This window comes from Chrysemys picta, chromosome 20 (genome assembly GCF_011386835.1).
Source record: "Chrysemys picta bellii isolate R12L10 chromosome 20, ASM1138683v2, whole genome shotgun sequence".
Classification (NCBI taxonomy): Eukaryota; Metazoa; Chordata; order Testudines; family Emydidae; genus Chrysemys; species Chrysemys picta.
In genome coordinates, this window is record NC_088810.1 from 15,278,895 (window position 1) to 15,303,135 (window position 24,241).

General features: G+C 57.7%; 2 protein-coding genes across 2 annotated transcripts in view; both read right to left on the minus strand.

Moving 5' to 3' along the window:
* The window catches only part of PEA15 (proliferation and apoptosis adaptor protein 15), a 40,865-nt gene extending 28,516 nt beyond the window's left edge, over positions 1-12,349 (minus strand). Inside the window, exon 1 of the mRNA XM_065574692.1 lies at positions 11,983-12,349. Within this exon, the coding sequence (XP_065430764.1) occupies positions 11,983-12,218 (236 nt within the window). The 5' untranslated portion in view covers positions 12,219-12,349. The remainder of the gene's footprint in view (positions 1-11,982) is intronic.
* A 9,107-nt stretch (positions 12,350-21,456) lies between these two features.
* Positions 21,457-24,241, minus strand: part of CASQ1 (calsequestrin 1) — a 38,050-nt gene continuing 35,265 nt past the window's right edge. Inside the window, exons 10-11 of the mRNA XM_005293767.4 lie at positions 23,424-23,498; positions 21,457-22,758 (exon numbers count right to left, since the gene is read on the minus strand). Of these exons, the coding sequence (XP_005293824.3) occupies positions 22,603-22,758; positions 23,424-23,498 (231 nt within the window). The 3' untranslated portion in view covers positions 21,457-22,602. The remainder of the gene's footprint in view (positions 22,759-23,423; positions 23,499-24,241) is intronic.

Below are 24,241 nucleotides of genomic sequence, written 5' to 3' on the forward strand. Positions count from 1 at the left end.
CGTAGCAAGGGACATGAAAGCAAGAAGCTCAACGCATCCTCTTGGAAGGAAGAGGCTCGGTGCCTGGCCTGGAAGTCAGGAGACCTGGGTTCCATCTGTGCCACTTCCATGCTGGATGGCCTTGGGCAAGTCCCTTCCCCACTCTGTGCTTCAGTTTCCCCTCCCACCTAGATTCCCTTGGGAGACTTTCCCCAGCTTGGGCTAGTTTCCCTCACCATCTGCTCCTGGTTACAGCACTCAGCAAATCCCTCTCCCTGCCTGCAGACCCTTGTCGTGCCCTCTCTGTCAGCTCTCATCTCCCCCAGCCCATGATCTTTCTCTGGCTCATCTCTCAGCCCACTTCAGCGCGTCAATATCTTCCTGTTAACAAGGCACCAACCATAATGCCCTGAGAGCTCCGTGGAGCGAAAGCTGGGATTCTACGGCCTGATTCTCAGCCAGCTCACCTACTTGCGCCAGAGCAGGAGGCTTTAAGCCACCTTTGCACTCTCCATAGTCTAGGGCTGTGCAGGGGCCAGCCCAGCCCCCAGCGTCAGTTAGAGCAGCCTCGGGGCTGCTCTAACCTATGCTCTGCTTCCCATAGTGCCTCTATGGCCCCAGCAAGCAGAGAACGGGCAGGGCCCAAGGCATTCCAGTCACACCCCCTGTGCTGAGGATTGGGTCGGTTCAGACCCTTCATGCCATCCCAGGGGAATTCTCGGAGGGCCATTCCCAGTCACCACTTGCAGAGGGGCCTGAGTGTGACTGAGGAGCCCCATTACTTGCCCGGCAATGGCCTCCGCTAGCCCCCCGTCTCGCCAGCACAATGTGCTTCCCCTCTGCTCTCTGCACGAGGGGGCTGGCAAGGGGCAGGATGCAGTGACCTGAGTGACCCGATGGCTCCCCGATTTCCCCAGCCTCATGGGCGCCTGGGGAGTGCCAGTCACTCCATGCATCCCGGTTCCTTCCACGTTGTTTCCTCCGGCCCTGCTTCACCCCCCTCACTCCCATCACAGGTTCTTGGCATACCTATTCCCCAACCCCCACAGGACCAGACACCTCCCAGGGCAGCTGCTTCCTTGCGAGTGTCACAGGGCCCAGAGGAGCAGAGATTTTGGACCCGGGGCTCAGCCACCACCAGGCACGTGACGCTGGGTAGGGCCGTGAGTTTCAGCCCCTTGTGGCTGGGCGGGGGATCTGGCTCAGTGGAATTCCCACTGTAGCAGATGTGGAATGTTTAACCTGACCCTGGACTGAGATCCCCCGTGTCTGCTGAGAGCATTGGCAGGTTCGAGTTTCCTCCCGACAGCTGGAAATAATATCAAGTTGAACAAGGCAACGGAGCCGATTCCCTCTCCCTCTCTCCTCCCACTTTCCTATTCCTTCGCTCTTTCCCCATCTTTCTTTCCTTCCTCTGATCTTGCTCCATCGTCCTCAGCTCCAAGAAGCAGCACCCCTCGTGCTCTTTTCACACCCCCACTGCGTTGTGTTCCCCCCGCCCCCCACCCAACACCTCTCCTCACACACAAACACTTTGGATCTAACTTGGCCAGTCAATGCAAATCCTCCAGCAAGCGGCCCCCCCCGGAAATGGAATGGAATGTCCGGTCGGCTGCTGGAGCCATGCAGAAAAGCTCAGGGACACAAACAAAAGACGAGCAGAGTGTGGAGGGGGTTGGTGTGTGCCCCAAACAATGGGCCTTTTATTCGGCGATCCCAAGCACCCAAATCCCCAGGACAATGCCGAGTGACTGGCAGCCCTGTAGTGCAAGCACAGCACTGACACCCGGAGAGAGAGAGGCCTTTCAGAGACAGGCCTGATGGTTAACTGTTTCTGGGACGGCAGTTCGTCCCCAGAGACGGCTAGTCACCACGCTGCATGCTGGGGAAATTCAGAGGGACAGAACTCAGATCCTCCTGCTCCAAAAGCACGGCCCCCTGCCGGGGAATCACCATCAACTGTCAGCACTACAGGGCCTATGACACATGGAGGAGCAGCTCTTATTCATCCAGTAGAGGGCAGTGGGGGTGCACTCACGCATTAGCCCAGCTCAGCACAGGACTTTGCAATGATGCAGCCACTTCTCTCCAAGCACTTTCCAAACATTCTTGAACTAAGCCTGCCAACGCTGCTGAGCAAGGGGACATGTTGAACGGGTAAGGAAACTGAGTCAGGGGGTGACTCACCCAAGGCTTTGCTGAAAACCTACGGCTGAATCAGGAATAGAAACCAGTTCTTACCGCCAGCCCCCTGCTCAAGCCACTAGCCCCGCGTCCCCTCCTAGAGCCAGTGGGACCCAGGCGTCCTGACTCCAGCTCCTTTGATATAATGATGAGACCACCCTCCCTCCCAGAGATGGGAATAGAGCCCAGATGTTCCTGCCCCCCTCCTCCCCGCCTGCTTTAAACCCTGGATCCCACTTCCGCTGCGAGTCCTGGTCAGAAGAAAATTTTTAAAACCAAAGAGGGAACTACACAAAACAGAGAGGGTTTTCCCAGCCCATTTCACCACAGTTTAAACATGAGCCCCCTGGGCTGGCAAATCCACCCTATTCTGGAACCACTTTGCTCCTTTCTCAGCTATCACTAGAAATGGATGACAATTTTTGGCCAAAACTTGGGAGGTAAATGCCAATTCAACCAAACAAATGTTTCGCTCATTTCGTGTCACTTGCACTGAAACTGTTCCCTTCACAACAAAACAAATTTGGGGGTGGGGAGGGGAAGGAGAGATCTCGTTTTTTTTCCCCAATTTAAAAATGACTTTCAAAATTTCCTTCAGTTTCATTTAGAAAAAATGCAAACCCATCTAACAATGCTCAACATCGAAATGAATCAGGCTGATTTTTGTCAAAGCAAAAATGTTTTGTTTGACCTAAAATGTCAGGTTGAGGATTTTTTGACTTCTTGTTTCACCAGTAATTTTGAAAATGTTCATTTTCCATCCGACCCAGAACAATTCTTCCCCCACCCCCGATTTTCAAAATGACCGGTGTGTAAGGAGGGGACGGGGACAAAAAAAGAAAACGATTCACCCAGCTCTAGTGGTCACGACCCTGTTTTCCACCTGTAGCCAAGTAACGTCTCCCCAACCTCCCCTTCTTGCCCCCCCCACCCCCCACCAAGGAAAAATTGGGACAGGTGGTTCCGATTCTCTCATCGTTTTGATGTGAAAAGAGCCATTTGGGCAGATTTCCCAGCGAGCGACACTGGGGAAGGGCAAAGAAAACGCCTGATGTGATCGGCCAACTCTCTTTAGTGGGGAAATGGCAAGCCCATTGGTGGAATATTTTGCTACGCAAATCACCAGCAGTATCATGCTTCAGGGCAGAAGCCAAGGGGTCAGGAGGGAACTGACCAGGGTGCAGCAGGTTCTCCCATCGCTGCACGCTCCTTCCTCTGAAGCGGCTGGTGCCAGCTGTTGCTGGAGACAGGATACCCAGCTAGATGGGCCCATGGCCGCAGCATAGCAGTGCAGGGGTGCAGCAGTAGGGGGCGCTTTGTGGGGACAGTGGCCTTGTTCTGAGGCTACATCCAGGGGCTGCCTGTGCCAGCCCCCAGTACTGGCCTTGCTCCTGAGAAGGCTGCACTGCCAGGCCTCACCACGTGTGCCTGGCCTGCAGGGAAGTTGACCAGGCCTTGGTGCCCCTGGGTGGAGGTGAAAGGCTGGTGCTGTGCCCAATCCTTGTCTATGCCCCCCCCCTGCTCCGGGGGGAGGTGCTAAGCCAGGGGCCACAGCCCCCCATCCCGAGCCAGGAGTGGGGCTGCTGCTGGGCTAACCTCCCGTGGGCTGGCTGCCACACAGGACTTCATGCTACTAGAGGAGCCAAGTGGCATTGGGAGCTGTCAGACATTGGGTCTCCACATCCTCCCCTCCACACACGTAATGGTTTCTCCCAACTAAAGGCCTTGCAATGAAGATAAAAGCCCTACTACTAGTGACAGCTGTTGGGGGAGCCTCCTTTAGCCCATGTGGTGAGGCTGTGATGCTGGGAGGGAGCCCTGTCAGGGAGAGATTGTTGCTTGGCAGGCATAGACCGAGCCGTGCCCCAGGCAAACCTGCATTGTGCACAGGGCCAGTACCAGGTCGTACACCAGATGAGCTGCTGGCTGGGACAAGACACACGGGGGGTGTCATTAGGTCTATACACAGAGGGAAGTGGAGTCCAGTGCTGGAGCTGGGAGTCAGGACTCTTGGGTTCCATTCCCAGCTCTGACTTGCTCTGTCACCTTGGGCAAACTCACTGTCTCCCCGTGCCTCAGTTTCTCTCTCTGTACTATGGAAATAATGATATTGGCATCTACCAGAGAGGCCTTAATGACTGTTTCTAAAGCACTGGGAAGTGCTCAGATGACAATTGCTGCAGGAAGCATCGTTCTAATCACAGATTCAGCCCTGCCTGGCTGGCGTCCGACGCTTTCACCTGGGAGACATTAGATAGAGACTCCAGGGGACCAGATCCTGACACACCCTTTCCCCCTGGTGACGGGACTCGGGACAACCATCCCAGACGAGTGATACACCTGGCAGGGTCAGATGACAGCAGCCTTAGCGGCAGGTACGACATACACAGGTCGATCAATAGATCACGTCGAAGGGGTGTCTGGGGATAGATAGATCCATTGCCTCTTCCCCGACACAACTGTCAGCTCTGCTCTTAGCTGGGATTAGAAAACACCATCCCTGACAGACAAACTGGCACAGTTGCCGCTGAGGCGGGAGAGAATCTGCTGCTAACCCCTCATCTCCGCCAGCCCCCGAGACCTCGCTCTGGAAGGACAATACTCGCCACACCACACTGCGATGGTTACAAGGGGTGGGGGGGGGATGACGGACACAGACAGATCCCAGGGCTGTCGCTGGCTCCCGACTTGCCTTGCCTATCCCTGGCCGAGTTTAGCAGCCTTGCCAGCCACCACCCGGAGTCCCGAGGGCAGATTGAAGGGAACGTCTCATCCATTTCACAGAGTCTTTGGCACTCGTCCTGGTCCCTGCCCAGACTTGCCCAGATGCCCGTAAAGTGGAGGCAAGGCCTGTCCTGTCATAGAAAATCAGGGTTGGAAGGGACCTCAGAAGGTCATCTAGTCCACCCCCCTGCTCAAAGCAGGACCAATCCCCAGACAGATCCCTAAATGGCCCCCTCAAGGATTGAACTCACAACCCTGTGTTTAGCAGGCCAATGCTCAAACCACTGAGCTATCCCTCCCCCTTTTAAAACCTGGCTCCCTAGTAGGGTGACCAGATGTCCCGATTTTATAGGGACAATCCTGATTTTGGGGTCTTTTTCTTATATAGGCTCCTATTACACCCCACCCCCGTCCCGATTTTTCACATTTGCTGTCTGGTCACCCTACTCCCTAGGGCAGGGCCCCGAGAGGCTCCTCTCTGCCTGCTCTAGGGAGCCAGGCTTCAGTCTGCCCAGCTAGCACTTCTGGTCACGTGTCATTGCACCGGGGGTGGGGAGACAGTTCCACTAGGGTTTGTCCCACCCCCAAATCCTCAGTGGTCATTTTGGGGCAAAATCCGTGGCCTGGGGACTGGCAGAGCAGAGGAGCCAATGGCCCCATTCGCTGTTGGGGGAGAGCGCTGCACCATTTCAGCCCAGTCAGGACATGGCCGGGGGAGCACCAAGGTCCCAGCGACTCACAAAGAGAGTAAGGTTCATTTTCTGCTAGGCGAGGGTGTGTGCGTGAGGAGCTTGTCTGTGTAATCAGTGTGGGGGTGGGTGGGGAGTGGGTACACGGCGAGCGTGCGCTGAGTGTGCAATGAGTGTGACTGTGGGGGTGATTGTGGTGAGCGTGTGCCGTGGGGAATAGAGGGATGTGTTGGACGGGGTGTGTCTTGCACATGGGTGTCACAAGCGTGAGGGTGCATGGTTGTGTGTGCAGTAGGGGGGTGCTGTGTGGGAGGGTGCGTTCACGCGCATGGTGAATGGGGGTGAATGCACCGCATGGATGGCTGTCCGGATGAGGATGCTGCACTTGTGTGTGCAGATGCAGTGCGTGTGCAGTCAGTGTGTTGTGTGCCTCTCCGTGGAGGTCAGGGAAGGTGTGTCTCAGGGAGCCTGAGTGTGTGACGAGCATGTTGTGTGTGGATGCACTTGAGTGTGTGGGCATGTCTGGCTGCAGGAATCAGGCAGTTCGGGGAGGGGGGGTGTTATGGGTTCAGTACCCCCTCCCCTCCCTGGTCTTGGCCTCCTTATCTCCCTGAATAGAGCGAGGCTGCATGGAGGGGCCTCCTCTGCCTTTCACCAGTGACCCACCCGGGTCCTGCCCAGAGCGTGGGGCAGAGGGGACAGCCAGCAGGCATCAGACACTAGGGTCTGCAGGGGGGATGATGGCAATGCTCCTTCCTCCTTTCCTGGCATCTCCCCTTCCTGCTCAGCAAGGGCCGGGCGCTCTGCTCCCTGCCCTGTGCGGACACATCTACCCTGGTGCTGCCAATACGGGCGGGCTGCACAGCAGAGTTATAGACTGAGATAGGCTGGCAAAGCAGGGCTGAGCAATGCCCTGGGTACCCTTGGCAGCCATGTCCTCTCAGAGTCAGCCCCCATGGGTGCCCCAGATTCCTCCCCTGCACACACCCATGAACCTCCCCCCAGGACGACTCCTCTGCACCCAGACAGCACCAACGTGAGGGTCTCCAGCTGACAATTACACCCAAACCAGCTCTGGGGGTGGCAGCTGCCGTTTCAAACATGGGGGAGAAGGGAACCCAGCAGCCGAGCTCCAAACAGGGGCGGGGACCCCAGCATTGGGGCTTAATGGACAGTGTCCCTAACGTAATCGGTTAGATCAGTGGTTTTCAGCCTTTTTTCGCTGTCAGACCCTTACAAAATTTTGAACGGTGTCTGCAAGGTGTCACAGAATCATAGAATATCAGGGTTGGAAGGGACCTCAGGAGGTCATCTAGTCCAACCCCCTGCTCAAAGCAGGACCAACACCAAATAACTGCTGCAGACCACAGGTTGAAAACCACCGGATTAGCTAGAAAACTAGAGGAATGTTAAAGGGGTGCGTGCAGGGCCGGCGCAACCCATCAGGCGACCTAGGCGGTCGCCTAGGGCACTGCGATTTGGGGGGTGGCAACCGCGACGATATTTCCACGGCAGGATCTTCCGCCGCCTCTATGAGGGGGCGGCATTTTGGGGTGGCGGAAAAGCTGGCAGCGCTCCTGGGTGTGTGTGGGGATGGGATATAAGGGGACATACATATATGGAGATGGATAGACACTGTCAATGTGTGGCTACAGTCACAGCCAACCAAGGATTTACCCCACTAAAGTGAGCAATGGAGGTGCCTGGCTGGGGAATGAGGGACAGCCCTGCTAACAGTCTGGGAGGTGAGCAAACTCCCAGAGCGACAGATCAGGAGCCGACAGAGGCACTGACGGGGAGGCGGCCGAAGGGACCAACTCACAAGAGAGATCAAATGACAAAGCTGTGCGGCTTGTGGGGCTGGCTGCCCAGGGGCTCCATGGACAGCAGAGAGATCCAGGGAGTGGGGAGCAGAGCCCAGGACTCACAGAGATAAGGGGCAGGGCACTTGGGTGTGGAGCTTTCAGAAAGGGCAGAGCGATGACTCAAATGATGGGAAACAGAGACATTTTGGCTCCCGGATTCCTCCACCATTAAACTCCTGGTGAAATTCTCAACAGTCCCCCCTGTGTTTGCAGCTTCGGGGCCATCTTGACATGTGGACAGCATGAGTGACATGTCTCCCTCTAGTGGCTGATCAGTGGATGAGGATAAGGCCCTACTACTGCCGCCTGCTAACAGGGCTGCTCCTTTAGCTCTAGTGTTAGAAGACCGTGTCTTTAATGCCAAAGGTCCTGTCGTGGCCCACAGAGGGGACTGTATGACAAGAGGTATGGTGGGGAGGGCACAGAGCTGGGACTCAGATCTGGATTCTATGCCTGGCTTGCCCTTGGGCAGGTCACTTCCCCTCTCTGGGACTCAGTTTCCCCTCCCATGCTTGTCTGTCTGGTTTATTCAGATTCTTGAGAGCAGGGACTGTGTCTGTGCAGTGCCCTTGGGGCCTCTATGTACTGTCAGACACAGTCAGAACTCCAGCTGGCCTGCAGCAGTTTCTGACGGCGAACACAGACAGTTGGCAATGACAGAAGGGGAAAGGGGTCTACTCCCAGCAGTCAGACTTCCAAGGGAGTGACTCGTAGCTCATGGGAGAGGATGGGGCTCAGGGTTTATAGCTGGCTGATCTGCAGGTCCAAGAATCCAAAACAGCCAATAGTGGGGCTGGGTAAGACTGCACACATCCCCAGCCCCTGTCTGCACAAGTACCTGTCCTCCTGGCAAGGGTCACGGCAGCAGCGTGCACATGATTGTGAGAGCACCAGGGCACAGCCCTAGCTCTGTGGGGTGGGAGAGGAGCCGGCGATCACGCTGGGATAGAGACTGGGCAGCAGCCGCATGGGGATGGGGAAGGGGTTCTCTGCCGTGCACCACAGCCCGTGTGCCGATGAGACATACAGAGGGGATGTGATGAGAGCCGCTAGCAATTTCCGATGCGATTGTTTAATCACCAAAGGCACGAGGGTGTGTGTGTGTGTGAGGGGGTGGGATGCCTGTGAGGGGAGGAGATTATAGAATGGCAACTTTCTGCTGCCTGTCACATGACGCGGCCCGGCCAACGCCCGCATCACACACACACTTCCAATCTGTCCCCTTTCCCCTGCACTCCTTCTCCCCACCTCTTCCCCGCTCCCCCTTGGCCTGACAGCTGGGAAATCTCTCCTTAACCTCCCTCCAGAAGCCCACCCCCCTGCCCCTTCATTCGGCTCCACACCAGGCGACCAGTCTCTGCGCAGAGGCCTGGATGGCTGCTCTCAAGGGGTCTCCGCAGCACTGCCACATGTTTCGGCTCAGAGACAAGCGGCCCGGATCCCGGCGCTGGAGTTCACCTGCCAGCTCCTGCCCCATTAAAGCATCTGGAGCCGGCTCGAGAACGCAGGCTTTCTGCGCTGCTGGCTGGAGCGTGACTGATGAGACCCAGGCTCTGCTGCCTTTCACCCCTTACCCTCAGCAACGCTCCCTTTCCTCCCACGATGGCGGAACCAGGTCCTGTGGGAGGGCTCAGGCTCTCACCGCAGGGGTCATAGCTGCCCTAGGAAGGATGCAGCCAGTATCCACCAGTGCAGGGCTGGGAGGTTGGGGAGGGGCTGATGGACAGTGGGCATTGGGGGTGGGGGGACAAGAAGATGAGGGCCCTGTGAACTCTTTTGCTCAGGGTGACCATGCTCAGGCCAGTGGGTTTCCCAAGTGGTGTGGGGTTTAGGAGCCCCAGTTTGGGGTGCCTTAAAGAGCTCGGATTTTCAGGAAGTGCTCCCCAAAAACCCGCATCTCTGTTGACAATCGTGGCCACAACTTTCGCTGGGGGGCAGTGGGACAAGCGACCAGCCCGCCCTCCCCGCTGCCACAGACAGCCAAAGAGCCACCAGATTAGAGTCTGTGTCAGCTGCCAGGAGAGAGGGGACAGCCCTGGGGGAAGGCACTGGGAGGGGGGGCAGGATTTTCAGCACACTGGGTGCAGAAAAGTCGGTTCATGTGCCTGGATAGGAGCGAGGTCTTTGGAAAGCCCAGCCCTGAGCTCTTGGGAGCGCAGCCAGTGCACTCCTGCAGGGCTCCGGTGCAGAGATCAGGCACCAGGAGCACGGCCAGGCTGTGGATAACCGAGGGGCTGGGTTACCTGGCGTCCTGTGTGCACCAGTGCGTCTAGACCAAGAGCTGGAGTCTCATGCTAGTTCCAGGCACTTCCACTGCTCGCTGAACAGCTGAGTGCCTGCTGTGGGTGTGCGTGCCAGGAGGGAGCGGGGGGGCATCTCTAGATCTAGATACACAGGGCCCCGGATTCTCCATCACAGGACAGAGGGGGTTTGTCAATTATAGTTCCTGTCAGAGGGGTCTACAGGAGCCTTGGAGCAAATGAGGACCAGGCCCCACGTCTTTCCCCAAAGCCACAAGTCAGTCACCCAGCACCAGAGACGTTTCCATCTCAGGGGCTCCTGCTTGGCCGCTCACACGCAGAAGGCAGGAATGGCGGATTCACAGCAACCAGGGGCGTCCCAGAAGATGAACAATAACAACGCCTCCCCCACCTTTCATCCGAGGCCCTCTAGAAATAGCTCCCTGCCCCCAAGGAGAGCTCAGTATTATCAGCCCGATGTGACGGGCGAGTAAACCGAGGCACAGAGGACATGACATGCCCAAGGCCATGCACAGAGTCAGCAGCAGAGGTGGGGCTAGAACCCAGGCATCCTGACTCCGCCCTGTGCCCTAGCATCTAGACCCTACTCCCCTCCAGGGCTGGAGATAGAACCCAGGAGTCCTGACAGCTCCCCCCAATCTAACCCCTGCAACCCACTGCCTCATACTGACCATGCCTCCAGCAACCCACAGTTGCCTTCTAGTGGCCAGAGATTAGGCACAGTTAGGAGCATCACCCCAGGGTACCTACTGCACTCACAGTAAATAACATTAAGGGGCAGACAGAACAGCTGGAAAAGTTGGCATGGAGGCCCACGCCCCTGTGCTGTGAATGGCGCAGTGCCCGGTGCATCCTTTTCCCCTTCTCGCCCCTTCACATCTGGCCTGGAGAGCTCAGCCAGGTGGGTTTTCTGCTGGGAAGATAATGCCGCCACCACCACCACCTAGCTCTGCCCGAGTACTTTTCATCAGCCGCTCTCAGTTTGCAGAAGCGAGCTCTTATTAACAACACCGTTTACTACCTGTGCTCCGGCAGCCGAGAGCAGGGCCCCACTGTGCCAGGCACTGCCCCAACCAGCTCACAAGTGAAACGACACAGGAGAGACGCTGCCCCCATGTTACAGGTGGGGAGATTAAAGGAGTTGGACCAGGTGGCAGAGGCAGGGACTGAACCCAAATCTCCCACCAACCCAGCCCTTTCCACACTTCCCGGGGTTCCCACGCTGCCTCCCGGGCTCCCGTTTGCCGTGTTGCCCAGAGATTTCCTGTGAAAATTCCAGCCCAAACCTCTGCCCTGAAACAGCCTCCCTTCCCCAGCAGAAAAGAGCCCGATCCAACAGCTCCCATGGTCAGCCACTGAATCACGCTGGCGGGCCGTGACATGGCTGTTCGTTGGCGTGGGCACTGCCTGCCTAGATTTCACCACTTCCCCTCCGGGCAGCCCCAGCCCTGCAATCCCCTCCAGATCTTTGGGGGAAGCCCCCTGCAGCTGGGCTGGGGCACTAGCAAAGGCAGCCACAGAAATGGAAACTGACCATGGGGGGAGAGGAACAGGAACCAAGCCCAGGGAGCTGCCAGAACAGAAGCTCTAGTGCTTGGGTCTGGGGCGGATTTGCAGCTCCAGTAGGGTGGGGAGAGACAGGCCTGGTCCCCAGGGGAGAGGGAGCAGAAGGGATTTCCCACGCTCCCGGGGATAGGAGCGGTGTTTGTACAGCGCCGAGCACAAGGCAGGCGGAGCTCCGGGGGCACTACCCTAACACCCAACACCCGGAGGGGTGGGGCTGCACCAGCTAGGCACAGGGAAGGGGAGCCAGGAGCCTGGTGCTTTCGCGGGGTTAGAGAGACCAATCTTTAAATCTTACAGTGCCGCCTCCGGCGTCTGCTCCCAGCTGTCCCTGGAGCCAGCTCAGCGCTGCTCAGAGACCCCCCAGAGCCCCTAGGGCGTGAGCGCCGGGCAGGGCTCCTTGGGGGCGGCGGGGACCGAAATCTCGCCCCAGCCCTTGTCCCGCCTGGGGTGTGTGTACTGGGGGGCGGAGGGGAACGGCGGCCGGGCGCGTCGGGGTTCATCTGCCCGGCGCAGGGTGGGTCCCTGCCAGCTGCGTGAGGCCGGGCGCTCCGGAGAGAGCCAGCGGCTGGCCCGGAGCAGGAGCTGGGAGAGGCCCGGCCCTTTGCCGGGGTGCGATCCGGGGAAACAACCCCCGATTCCTCCCGCCCCGCTCCGGGGAAAGACTCCCGGGTCCAGCCGTGACGCCCCCCGCCCAGCCCGGCGGCAGCAACTTACCGGCTCCGGGGCTGGCTCTGGCACCGGGCGCTGGGATGGGGGCTGAGCCGGGGCCGGTCCGCTCGGGGCTGGGGCTCGGGGCGGTCCCGCCGCGCCTGGCTGCGCTCTGGGCTCGCCTGGCGGAGGCAGCGTGATGTCAGCGCCGGAGTGCGAGCGAGGGAGACGGAGCCTTTGTCTGCATCCTCCTGGCTCGCCGGGCTGGGGAGCGCGGAGCGCACGAACCTCCGCCAGCGCATTTAACCCTTCGCATCCCACGCCCCTGCCACGCGCCGCCCCCCCTGCGCCCGCCCCCTTCGCCGAGACACCGGAGCTCAGGGCTGGCGGCCCCAGAGCCCGGGGGGTGCGCGCGGCTGCTTGGCCCGAGGGGGAGTTTCAGGGGAGCACGCGGTGCTTGCTGGGATCAGCCCAGGTGCCTTTGGAAATCCAGCATATTCCCGCCCAGGGGTTGAGCGACCCAAACACGACAGGGTGGCCACGAGCCGGGGCTAGCGGCGCCAAACAGAAAGCGAAACTGACCCGTTTTCTGGGGAAGGGGCTGAGGTGCAAACTCCCGCTGCATCAGCCGGTTGATTTTTGCATCTCGTTTCAGCAGGGCCCAGACCCAGTGGGGCAGAACCTACGTCCAAAGGGTGACCCAGGCCAGCTCCGATCCCCAAAGGAGAGAACCTGCCAGTAGCCCAGAAGGGCATCCCCACCCTTTGGCCACTTGCCATCATCCCTTCACACCGGGCAGTTAGTTACCCCTGGCTGCACTCACCGGTGTGTTATTGTAGGGTCACCCGGCAATGAAAAGCTGCACTCGTGGGTGTAAGTATCAGAGGGGTAGCTGTGTTCGTCTGTATCCACAAAAACAACGAGGAGTCCAGTGGCACCTTAAAGATTAACAGATTTATTTGGGCATACTCATGGGTTTGGGTTTGTTATTGTAGGGTCACCTGGCAATGAGGGGCTGCACTCATGGGTTTGTTATTGTAGGGGCATCTGGCAATGAGGGGCTGCACTCATGGGTTTGTTATTGTAGGGGCACCCGGCAATGAAAGGCTGCACTCATGGGTTTGTTATTGTAGGGTCACTTATGAGTTTCTCCACTGCTAGCCCTGACCCAGGGAGCTGGGAAGTGAAAAAGAAGCATCTGAAGAACAATACAGACTCTGCAACCAGCTGCCAGGAGGTGCAGCTCCCAACCTGGCACCTTCCCCCCTCTTCTGCATCCCTGAGCCTGGCTCCCCTCAAACCTGGCTCCCCCCAAGCCTGCTTCCCCCCAACCCTCACAGCCCCTTCATGATTGCAGGAGCCACTCCTGTGTTCCCCACAGGGACAGCCCTCCTCCCCCGCCACGCCGCCCCACGGGAGGGGCCAACAAACCGCATCACAATCTGAGCAGTGTAAGAATGAAATCAAAAGGAGGAACTGGGGCCTTTCGCTTCCCCCCCAAGGAGGGGGGTGGGGGACTGGAAACATGACATCAGGGTTTATTTTAGCCAGCAGCTCAGACCCTGTGGGTTTGCCCATCTGGTTGCTGGTGGGGCCCTTGGGCCCAGGCCTGGGCAGTGCCCCTGGCAGGGGCATGACTGTGGGGCCCAGGTTTCTGGCTGAGTTTTGGGGCACCAGGGGAAAGGAGCTGCTGCCTGCTCTGGCCGGGAGAGGCCAGACTCAGTTCCTGTGTGGCTGCCAGCTGCAGTTCCTAGACGATGTGAACCCAGAGCTGCAGCTGTTTGGAAGGCTGCCACTGCCGCCCTTGGGAATGGTGTAGGAGGTGCTCGCTATGCAGCACTCCCAGCAGCTCCAGTCCCGGCCTCTCCCAGCAGGGGGCGCACTGCAGGGAGCAGGGCAGGAGGGCTGGCCAGGAAGGGAGCTCCCAGCTACTCCAGTCCCGGCCTCTCCCAGCAGGGAGCGCTGTAGGAAGCGGGGCAGGAGAACTGGCTGTGGAGGGAGCTCCCAGCTGCTCCAGTCCCAACTTCTTCCAGCAGGGGGTGTTGTGGGCAGTGGGATAGGAATGCATCCAGGGGGCGCATGCAGGGAGCAAAGCCATCAAGAGGTTAAACTCGACCAGGTACATTAACAAGATTCTACCCAAATAGGAAGACCATGTACTGTAGTTATCTAGGGTTGTGCTCTCTCTCTCTCTCTGTCATAACTAGGTCCCCTGGGGTCTATCCCTGGGAGAGGGTGGGCGGCAGTGCTTGTGTGGGCTGTCATCCCTGGGTGGACATCCCGGGGGAGCTGGGTCTCTCTGGGAGCTCCGGGCAGGTCTGCAGCTGGGCGTTGTCTGCTGCCCCTGGCCTCCTGCCGTCTGCACTCAGAGCTATTCCATTAGGGTGTTGCACAAAACCCTAATCCGGCAGTTCTCAAACTGTGGGTCACGACCCCAAGGTAGGTCACAACCCTGTTTTAATGGGGTCGCCAGGGCTGGCTTAGACTTGCTGCGGCCCAGGGCCGAAGCCCGAGGGATTCAGCCCCGGGGCAGCAGGGCTCAGGTTACAGGACCCCTGCCTGGGGCTGAAGCTCTTGGACTTCAGCTTTGCACCCCCCACAACCCAGGGCGGTGGGGCTCGGGCTTTGGCCTTGCCCCTCCCCCCCTGCTCAGGCTTCGGTCCCCCATCCTGGGGCCGTGTAGTAATTTTTGTTGTCAGAAGGGGGTCAATGAAGTTTGAGACCCCCCTGCTTAATCTCCAAGCATTTCCATATGAGAGCATGAGACATCCTCTGGCATTGCCTGCTGCCCCACTATCGCCATCAGCTCAGCCATCATCACCCATCCCTGCCCTGGGGACGCTGCTTCCAGCCGAGGGCCGCACAGAGTTTCACAAACACTGCTAGAGCCTCGCTGGAAAGTGGGGGAAATTGGTCCTGCCTCCCAATGCTGAAAAAATGCAGCCACCTCTGGGGCGGGGCATTGCAGCTGCTTAACAGCCTCACAACAACTCTGCACCGGGCTCACTCACGCAGCACTGATATGCAGCCACCTCTGGGGCGGGGCATGGCAGCTGCCTAACAGCACAGGACAATATAACAGTTTAGGACAAGAAGTGAAGAAGAGTCTTGTGTCCAGTGTAAATGTCTGAGTGAATTTACTCTGGCAGAATGTAATTACCCAGTGGCCCTGGCTGGAGTGCAGCCTAAAACCTCAGTGCTTGTGAAAATGAAGGTGGGAAGGCAGGATCGTGGAGTTATGCGTCTGCCCCAGCAGACAGCAGGTCCAGCACCACTATGGGGTCAGCACTGACTCAGGGGAGCGTGCCCCCTATTGAGTCCCCTTCCCCATGCCCTGCAGCACAGCGCCCCCTAGTGTCGCACTGGGGCATTGGGATCAGCACTCACTGAAGGAGTGAATCTCCTATGAGCCCCCTGCTCTGGTCCCTGCAGCACAGCACCCCCCTTGGAAACGCATCTGTCCCCCAGGTTAGAAATTTCCTGCCAGCGCCAGATGCCATGTGCCAGCTCCTGGGAGTGGGATTTCTCCTTGGCTTCCCTCCTGGCAGCTCGAAGGACCCAAACCCCTCAGTCCCCCTTGTCTCTGTGGCTGTTCTTAGGCCCCCAAGCTGCCACCACGGTGTCTCCTGGGCAGGGGCGAGATGCCGCGCTGCCGTGCGCTGGGCTGGCACCACAGGAGGGGCATCGTGTTGGGAATGGGCACGGGGCTGTGAGCGGCCCCACGGGCCCTCGTACCTGCCTGAACCCCGCTTCCCTGTCACGCCCAGCCTCTCTCCCTCTATCTCCCCCCACTGTCCTCCTGGCCTGGCCCCTTCAACTCAGGCCTCATCAGGGCTTGGGAGCCTGTCGTCCTACAGCCCTGGGAAAGGCCCTTCGCCTGGGCCGTCTGGTTGGCACTCCCCCGTCACAGAGACACGGACATTAAGGACCGGTCTTATCTAGTCTGGCCTATATAAACCAGGCCGGGGACCCTGCCCCCCGGGATTCCTGCAGCTTGTGTCTGAGTCTGAGCAGGACATTCATACCCAGGCTCCAGGGAAAGCTCCCCCAGGTCGGGGGATCCCTCAGGAAGCTGCTTCCACCTGGGCAAGGTCAGAGATCAGCCCATCTCTCTGTGGGAGGGTCCCTGAATAGGGGATCGGAGAGAAGCAGCCTCGTTACCGGCTGGATTGAGGGACTCTCAGATCCCTTCCAGGCCAACCTGGCCCCACGGTGCTGGGGGCTGGTGGAAGCTAAGCCAGGCCAGAGCACCCGCTACAGCCATACGGCATGGTCCCTTTGCCTCGTCCCGGAGGTCCCTCTCCTTATGCATTGCTCCTCCCAGGGCAGCACAGAAATCCTGACTCTGGGTGTCTCGACCCTAGATCTCAGTCCTTCAGAGCCACGGATGAGGCTGGGCAAAGCCTGGGAGCAGATCGGGGTGCGGTTCTGATGGTCCACATGGGGGCACAGTCCCTGTGCGCTGGCTGCCGCCCACTCTCTCCTCTCACTCCCCTCACCACTAGCTACGGGGTTTTCCCAGCTTCATCTCTCCAAGCTCAGGGCTCCCCGTGGCTAGGGCCTGCAGCTGTGTCTCCCTGTAGGCTCGTGGGAGCCTGGATGCCCTTTTGCCTGCCTGGTGCCACGGGACTGACTCAGGTGGGCCTCTGCCCCCGTACCTGACGATGCTGCTGCCTGGAGAGCAGGCGGTGTCTGGCTGCAGGCTCAGCTGAGCTCACCTGCCAGACGCAGGCCCTGCTGGCTGGTGAGAGCCCCGGCGGGATCGTGATCCCCTGCGGAGAATTCGCTGGTCCCATGTGCAGGGGAAGGAAAACAATGGGGCTGGCGTGTCCCCTGGGAGCCGCCTCCATGCTCAGTGTGTGTGTGTGAATGGACCTGTGGTGTTGCAGGAAATGCCTCTGACAGCGAGTGCTCCAGCCAGACGCGGCCATGCTGGGTTAAACAGCAATGCAGTGATGGGAACTCAACCGCCTACGCGCCCCAGGGACTGCAGGGCAGCACCTTGCCACAGCTCTACCGATGCCCCTCAGTCCCGACCCGCACCCCCCTGCTAGCCCAGCCCTGGGTCCCCCGCACAGCTCTGCCAATGCCCCTCAATACCGACCCGCAGCCCCCTGCTACCCCGGCCCTGGGTCCCCCCCACCCCAGCTCTGCCGATGCCCCTCAATCCCGACCTGCAGCCCCTGCTAGCCCAGCTCTGAGCTCCCCCCTTATACACAGCTCTGCCATCTCAACTCCAACCCTGAGCCCAGGTTTTGGATCTGATGGCACCAAAATTTCACATGCCGCTTCATTAAGATCTTTCCTTCCAAGTGAATGTTAGTGTCACCCGCTTTCCACCATTGTGACTGCTGGAGGATCACGAGATCAGCCACTCCTGTGTGCTGCCATCCGCCTCGCCCACATCCTGCCCCAGGGCAGAGCGAGATCTTGGGCATTTCCCAGACACTGCTGCACACGCTGTCCTCTCTACCCCGCGCTCCCTGGACAAATGGTGTGCGAGAAGCGGCCTGTGGAAGCTGTGGACGCAGACTCCAAGGGGGAGACAGTTGCCAGGGGCTGGGGATCAGCGGCAGGAGACGCTAGGAAGGAAGCGTCACTATTGCATATCAGCCAAGGCTGTGGGGTTCTCCGGGTGAATTAGCACAGCAGCCACCAGGGGGCAGCAAACAGGGCAGAGGGAGGGGAACCTGTAGCAAATATGGCCAATAGAAATTTTCTAAAGACCCCTTCCCCCCCCGCCCCATCCAGGTGTTGAGCCCCATGATTCCTGTTTGGCCCAGTTGTGCTCCCCTTGGTCCCAATTCTATACCAACTGGGCCTGATCCTCTGAGTTTGGCCTCAGGCTTCAGTAAAACCCAGGCGTCCTGACTCCCACTCCCCTCCCATTCCAACCTGTGGACACAACTCCCCTCCCCTCTTGGGTCCAATCCCATTTAACATTTTCATTCATGACCTGGGCACAATAAGTGGGAGTGTGCTAATAAAGTTTGCAGATAACACAAAGTTGGGCAGTATTGCCAATACAGAGGAGGACCGGAACATCGTTAGTCTGGAGAAGAGAAGACGGAGAGGGGACATGATCACAGTTTTCAAGTACATAAAAGGTTGTTACAAGGAGGAGGGAGAAAAATTGTTTTTCTTAACCTCTGAAGCTAGGACAAGAAGCAATGGGCTTAAATTGCAGGAAGGGCAGTTTAAGTTGGACATTAGGAAAAACTTCCTCACTCTCAGGGGGTTAAGCACTGGAATAAATTGCCTAGGGAGGTTGTGGAATCTCTGTCATTGGGGATTTTTAAGAGCAGGTTCGACAAACATCTGTCAGGGATGGGTAATACTAGATAATACGTAGATAATGGTCTAGATAATGCTTAGTCCTGCCATGGGTGTGGGGGACTGGACTAGATGACCTCTCAAGGTCCCTTCCAGTCCTGTGATTCTATGAGCATATAAGAAGATCTGGAGGGTGACCTTGAAAACTGGAGTAATAGAAATGGGATGAAATTTAATAATACCAAGTGCGAGGTTATGCATTTAGCAGGGCCGCCCAGAGTATTCAGGGGGCCTGGGACAAAACAATTTCGGGGGCCCCTTCCATAAAAAAAAGTTACAATACTATAGAATACTATAGTCTTGTGGGGGCCCCTGCAGGGCCTGAGGCCTGGGGCAAATTGCCCCACTTTCCACCCCCCGCCCCCCCCCGCTCCCGGGCGGCCCTGGCATTTAGGGACTAACAACAAGAATTTTTGCTATAAGCTGGGGACGTATCTGTGGGGTACAGCGGAGGAGGAGAAGTACCTGGGTGTATTGAAAAAGGCTAATGTGATCAGGCGAGGTATTTCCAGTAGAGACAAGGAAGTGTTAGTACCATTATACAAGGCGCTGGTGAGATCTCACCTGGAATACCGTGCATAGGCATCAACTTCCCCTCTTCTACCCCGCCCCCCGCCGGCACCCCTGGCCCCGCCCCTGCCCCAACCCACAAATGTCGTCTGCCAGTCCCCTGCTGTAACCAACTGGCTCAACACCTAAAAGGCTTTACAGAGCCTGACGTTAATACAGCGGAGATGGGTTCATGAATTTTTAATTTTAAAATCCTTTTCTATACTGGAGGTTTTTTCTGTATGTATTTAGTTATTCAAATGTAACCCTGCCTTGGTGCTGGGAAGCTGACCTCAGTGAGCGCTTTGGGCTGGAGCATGAGCAGTGGAAGGTGAACCTGACTAGGCGCGGCAGGTGACATTGACTAGGCCTAAGATCAGACTCAGACCAGGTGTTCTGTGTCTGACAGTGGCCAGAGGAGTCCCTGGGGTGGTGGGAGGACCTGCCCGTGGGGGAAATCCCCTCCTGACCTCGTTGGTGCTAGCCCCTCCCCAGTGCATCTCTGGCACTGACTGCCCTGGGCCTCCTGCTCATGGATGCAGGGGAGGGAGGAGTCACCCAGGGACAGATGCTGCCATTTGTCATGCACCAGCCTTGCTGTGGCTTCTGGCGACGTTAAGTACATGAAGGGTGGGCCCAGCTCACGGTTAGCAGTAATGCAGGTCACCTTGACCCACAAGACGGGACAACAAAACCCTCCGTCGCCCCAGCCCAAGGTGAAGCCAATGCTGGGCTGGCGAGAGAGCCATCGCCCTGCGACCAGGGGGTACACAAGGTTTGCCAGCGGGAGGGGGATCATTGGGCACAGCCCAGCCTGCAGCCCTCGGTCTAGAGGTGAGACGCTGTGGGCATGGGGCACAGCTGGGGCTCTCTGGTACCAAACTCCCCAGCTGTATCCTTGAATCGCCCCCAGGAGAAGATGAGAAGCTGTTCAGAGCTTCATGGCAGCGGCACGAAGATAGAACCCGGATCCTCGTGCTCGAAAAGGTCCCATGCGCTGCAGGAGAATTGTGGTGCCCAGCGCAGGGACCAGGGCGCCCACTGGAGTTGTCCTGATTCCACCCGGAAGCGAGCGGCAGTGCACAGACACTAAGCCAGCGCGGGACAAGGGGATCTTTAAGGAGAGGGGCTGATGCTGCCAATCCAAGCGACCTTTGAGCTGAGGATACAGGTAGGACCTGGATTCAGTTATTCAAGGCTCCTACGAGTCCTCTTCACTTTCCCCTCTTGTCCCCATGGCCCCATACAGTTGCACACAAATACCCATGCACACACACACACCTGTACAAGTACATGCATGGATGCATATGTGCAACCCACCCCCGACGCAGACAACCTCCATTCCCCCCCTGCCCTCGCCGCGCTTCTCAGGCCCATCATGCTGGTCTGTCTGCACTCCCCAGCTGGGCCATCGCTTGCAGCCTGCAGTTAATGTAGCGTAGACCTGGTATCCTTGGCAACGCCAGCCGCATGGGAACAGCGCGGAGTTGCTCCGGCTCAGGTTCTCCCACCCGCCACTTAGCTGGAGGCTTGGCACGGGCGGCAGGGTGCAGCGTGCCCCTCCTCGTCCTCGATGCAGGGGCTGCCAGGGGGCCCAACGAGGCCGAAGGCTCCAGACCCAAACACAGGGGACTGGGAGGTGTCAGCGCCGAGCAGGACAAGGGCTGTATCCTAGGTCCAGCTGGCTCAGAAATGCAACGTGCCAGCACCAATGGGTGCTGCCGGCACAATTCCTGCCTTTTATTCCACATCCAAAATTGAGTGGAACGTTCAGCGGTGGGTTAGAGCCGCTCAAAATTCTTTCATTGACCAGTTGTTTGGGTGGAAAAACGACTTTTTGAATCACGTGAAAATCTGAAGCGCAACCTGCTCGGATGCGACATTTTGGTGCTGAAACGAAGCAAAAGGAAAAATTGTATCATTTAGATTCCAAACAAAAAATCCATTCGGTTTTTTGGTTTTCCTCCTTGTTTCCCCAGGTGTGCAAAGGCGGGAGGGAGGGAGGGAAACGGGAAACTGAAATTTTTCCATTTTGACTCTCAAAATAACCCAAACGTTTCCACGAAAAAAATATCTGTAACCCCAGGAAACTGGTGAACGCTGTTCGAAATTTTTCCCAGCACGTTCTTAATTGCCAAATTCAAATGGTCGCGCCCCTGGGTTTCCTATGCCCTGGGCTTGGGTAGCTCCTGCCACCACCATGTTTTGCACTTGGGACTTTTTTATACCACGTCACCCTCTCGTTTGACTCCAAGGACCCTGACCCCAGGAGCAGGGAGCTGGCTGATACAGGGTGTGGTGCTTTTCAAAGCCCACTGCCGGAAAACCCAGTCACCACAGCTCTGCTCCCAACTTGGTTAAACGAACTCCTGATAATGACAAATGAACTCACTGATGAGCTCAAGTACTGATTATCTGGAGGGGAGCCCTCCGCCGTCTCACGCACAGGACAGTCTTAGTACAGATCCCAGTTCAGTCCTTCTCGGAAGCAGCTGGGTCCTACGTCCTCCAGACGTGGGCTCAGTGCTTTCTTCCCATCCAGACCCCGATGGACTAGTCTCTCGTGGCGTGAGAGTCCCGTCCTGGCATCTTCAGCCAGGTCTCGGAAAAACCCACCTCATTGTTTGAACCAAATAAACAAAACAATCTGGAAGCCCCTTGTGGTTCTCACTGTTCATTTTTAATCACGTTGGTTGTTACAATATTGATCTGTACAAAGTTGTTTAAAAATATACAAATTGTACATTGGCTGCCCCCCTGCGAGGGAGGGCATGTGTGTGTGTGTGTGGGGGGGGGGGTGGCGCCGTGTTGTTCCGTGGGAGGAGGTAAGGGTGCGTTGTGCTGCGATGAAACCAGTGGAGATCGCTGATTAAAAGTCCACACAGGGACACTGGGAAAGGGACGAGCTGCCGGTGGAGGAGGGGAAACACGCAGAATGGATTTTTATCTCAGGTTGGCAAACAGCAATTTTAAGGGACGGATTTCCTCTGATTTGGCCTTCAGTTTGCCTGCAGGCTTATTTATGCTTTGTAATGGACTGACTATGTCTGTATAGGACACAGTTGCCCTCTAGTGGTTGGGACGGGAGCTGCTCTACTGTGTGTCATGAGCCCTATAATGCTGAGAGAGAATGGGGATTCTCCTCTAGCTCCAGGCATTTGGCTTTTATGAGGGGAGGGACTCAGTTATAACCCACAATGTTCCAGCTGAGCTGTAACTTCCCCTCCACAAATTCAGGGGAGGGATTAAAGAGCATAATGAAAGACGACGGGACTTGGGCTCTTCCGGTGCTTTTGAAACTCTCCCCCTTCGATGTTTGGCTCAGGCTGGGTGAACACCTGCCCCTCGGCAGGGAAAGGGCAAACTCTCCCAGCTCTACCGTGGGGAAGGGAGCGGCCAGGAGGTACTCGTGACATGCAAGGGTGGAGTGGGACGCTCAGGGCAGGGGACCGGCAGCTCCCAACTCACACATGCTGAGATCAAAATCCAGATGGGCCGCTGCAGACAGAGATGGAGGGGGAGGGGGCAGACGGACTCTATTGGGGGGGATTCGTCCCCAGGGGGCCCAGTCTCCCCCCTGGAGTCAGCGTCCTGCAGGGGGTAGTGTGGGGCCGGGGGACGTTGGCTGCGGTCAGATCCATATAAAAAGGCGTTATCGTTAGAGTCTGGTGGCGTTCTTCACCCCGGCGTGGCCGCGGGCCCGTCACTCCCACCCCTGAGCCCCCGGTGGGGTGGCACGGGTGCGACCCGGGCAGGGCCTGGCCTTGTGTGTCAGGCAGGCTGGGGACGCCCACAGAGAGGCAGCTAATCGTCATCATCGTCATCATCATCGTCATCGTCGTCGTCGTCATCATCCTCTGTGTTGATCTCCCCCTCCAGCACGTCCTCGAGCCAGTCCTCCAGCTCCTCTGCGGACGGCAGGTCCTCCTCGTTGTCCATCTGCATCCAGATGCTGTCAGCCTGGGGGGGAAGGGGGAAGCAGTGAGTTTCGGGGGAGGGAAGGAGTGGGGGGGAGGGCAGGAGGCCAGAGACAGGGTCACCCCCAGTGCTGGATCCAGCGTGGCCAGGCTCTCTGTGTGACGAGCGGCGCAGGTCTCGGATCCCAGTGTTCGTACTGTACAGTTGCCCCACCCCCATTGCTACCAAGGATCAGGCCCTGGCCTGAGCGATCCTGGTCCCTGCGAGCCTCAAGGCTGGAGCAAGCTGACCGGACACCAGGGAGAAGCTGGCCTGGGGCAGCTCTGGGCATAAACCGGGGCCTCCAGACCTGGCCCATAATTCATTCAGGCTCCAGGCTGGATCCGCAGGGCACAGAGATCAGCAGCTGCACAGAGGAGGCCGGGATGCTAAATCTGTGGAGCCAGTGTTGGGGCATTTCTGACACAGACCAATCCGTGCAGAACACACAGGACCAAAGCATGTTGGAAGCGTGTCCCCGAGCTGGGCTACAGCCGTGCTGATTTCCCCATGGCTCCAGCACACGTTTGAAACACAGGCTGCGGGGAGGCGGGGCACTGGGCTCCCTTGACCCAGCAGGGGTCACATCCCCAGGGACTGCAGAGAGACTGACTCCCAGCCAGACTGGCCCCAACACACGGGCGGCCTCTGCGTGTCTGTATACTCACATCTGTAACGTTAACCACACCAATCTGGGGCTGGGACAGGTCGATATCGAACGTCTTCTCCCAGTATGGGATCAGCTGGAGTGGGAGAAGAAGAGCAAAGGGGCATGAGCACTGCAACAAAGCCATGCCTGCTTTGCTCCATGGCACCCGCCACCTGAGCTAACGGAGACTCCCCATTAGTTGTTAGCACAATAGGGCTTAAGACGCACCATCAAACTGTTCCGGTTTCATCCAGCAGAGGGCAGCGGTGACACACACCCCTATTCATTTTATTCCACATTCTAAAAGCACCATCTGCACCCAGACACTGACCGGCTTGGCATGGCCTCAAGGCCTAATGTGAGAACATTGGGCCCCAGGACGGAGCCTCCCTTGGGACCGGCAAAGGCAAGTAGATGAAATAAGAAAGGGGATTTGTTATGGAGGCTGCCAGGCACAGACAGACCCTGTGGTTCCCTGCGGCTCCAGCTCCCAGCCTGTGCTGCCCAGTGCCATTTCCAGAGTGGGCTGAGCACACACTGGACTGCCCCCCAGCTAGCCTTCCCGCCCCCAAGGCAGAGCCACCCCGAAGGGCAGGAGGTGCTGGGAACAGCGGCTCTCTCGGGAGGGTCTGCTGGCAAAGAACAGCTCTGTGGAGCATAACACAGTCCACTATCACCTGTGAAATAGGATCTATCTATCTATCTATCTATCTATCTATCTATCTATCTATCTATCTATCTATCTATCCCCATACACCCCATCTATCTATCTATCTATCTATCTATCTATCTATCTATCTATCTATCTATCTATCTATCTATCCCCATACACCCCCT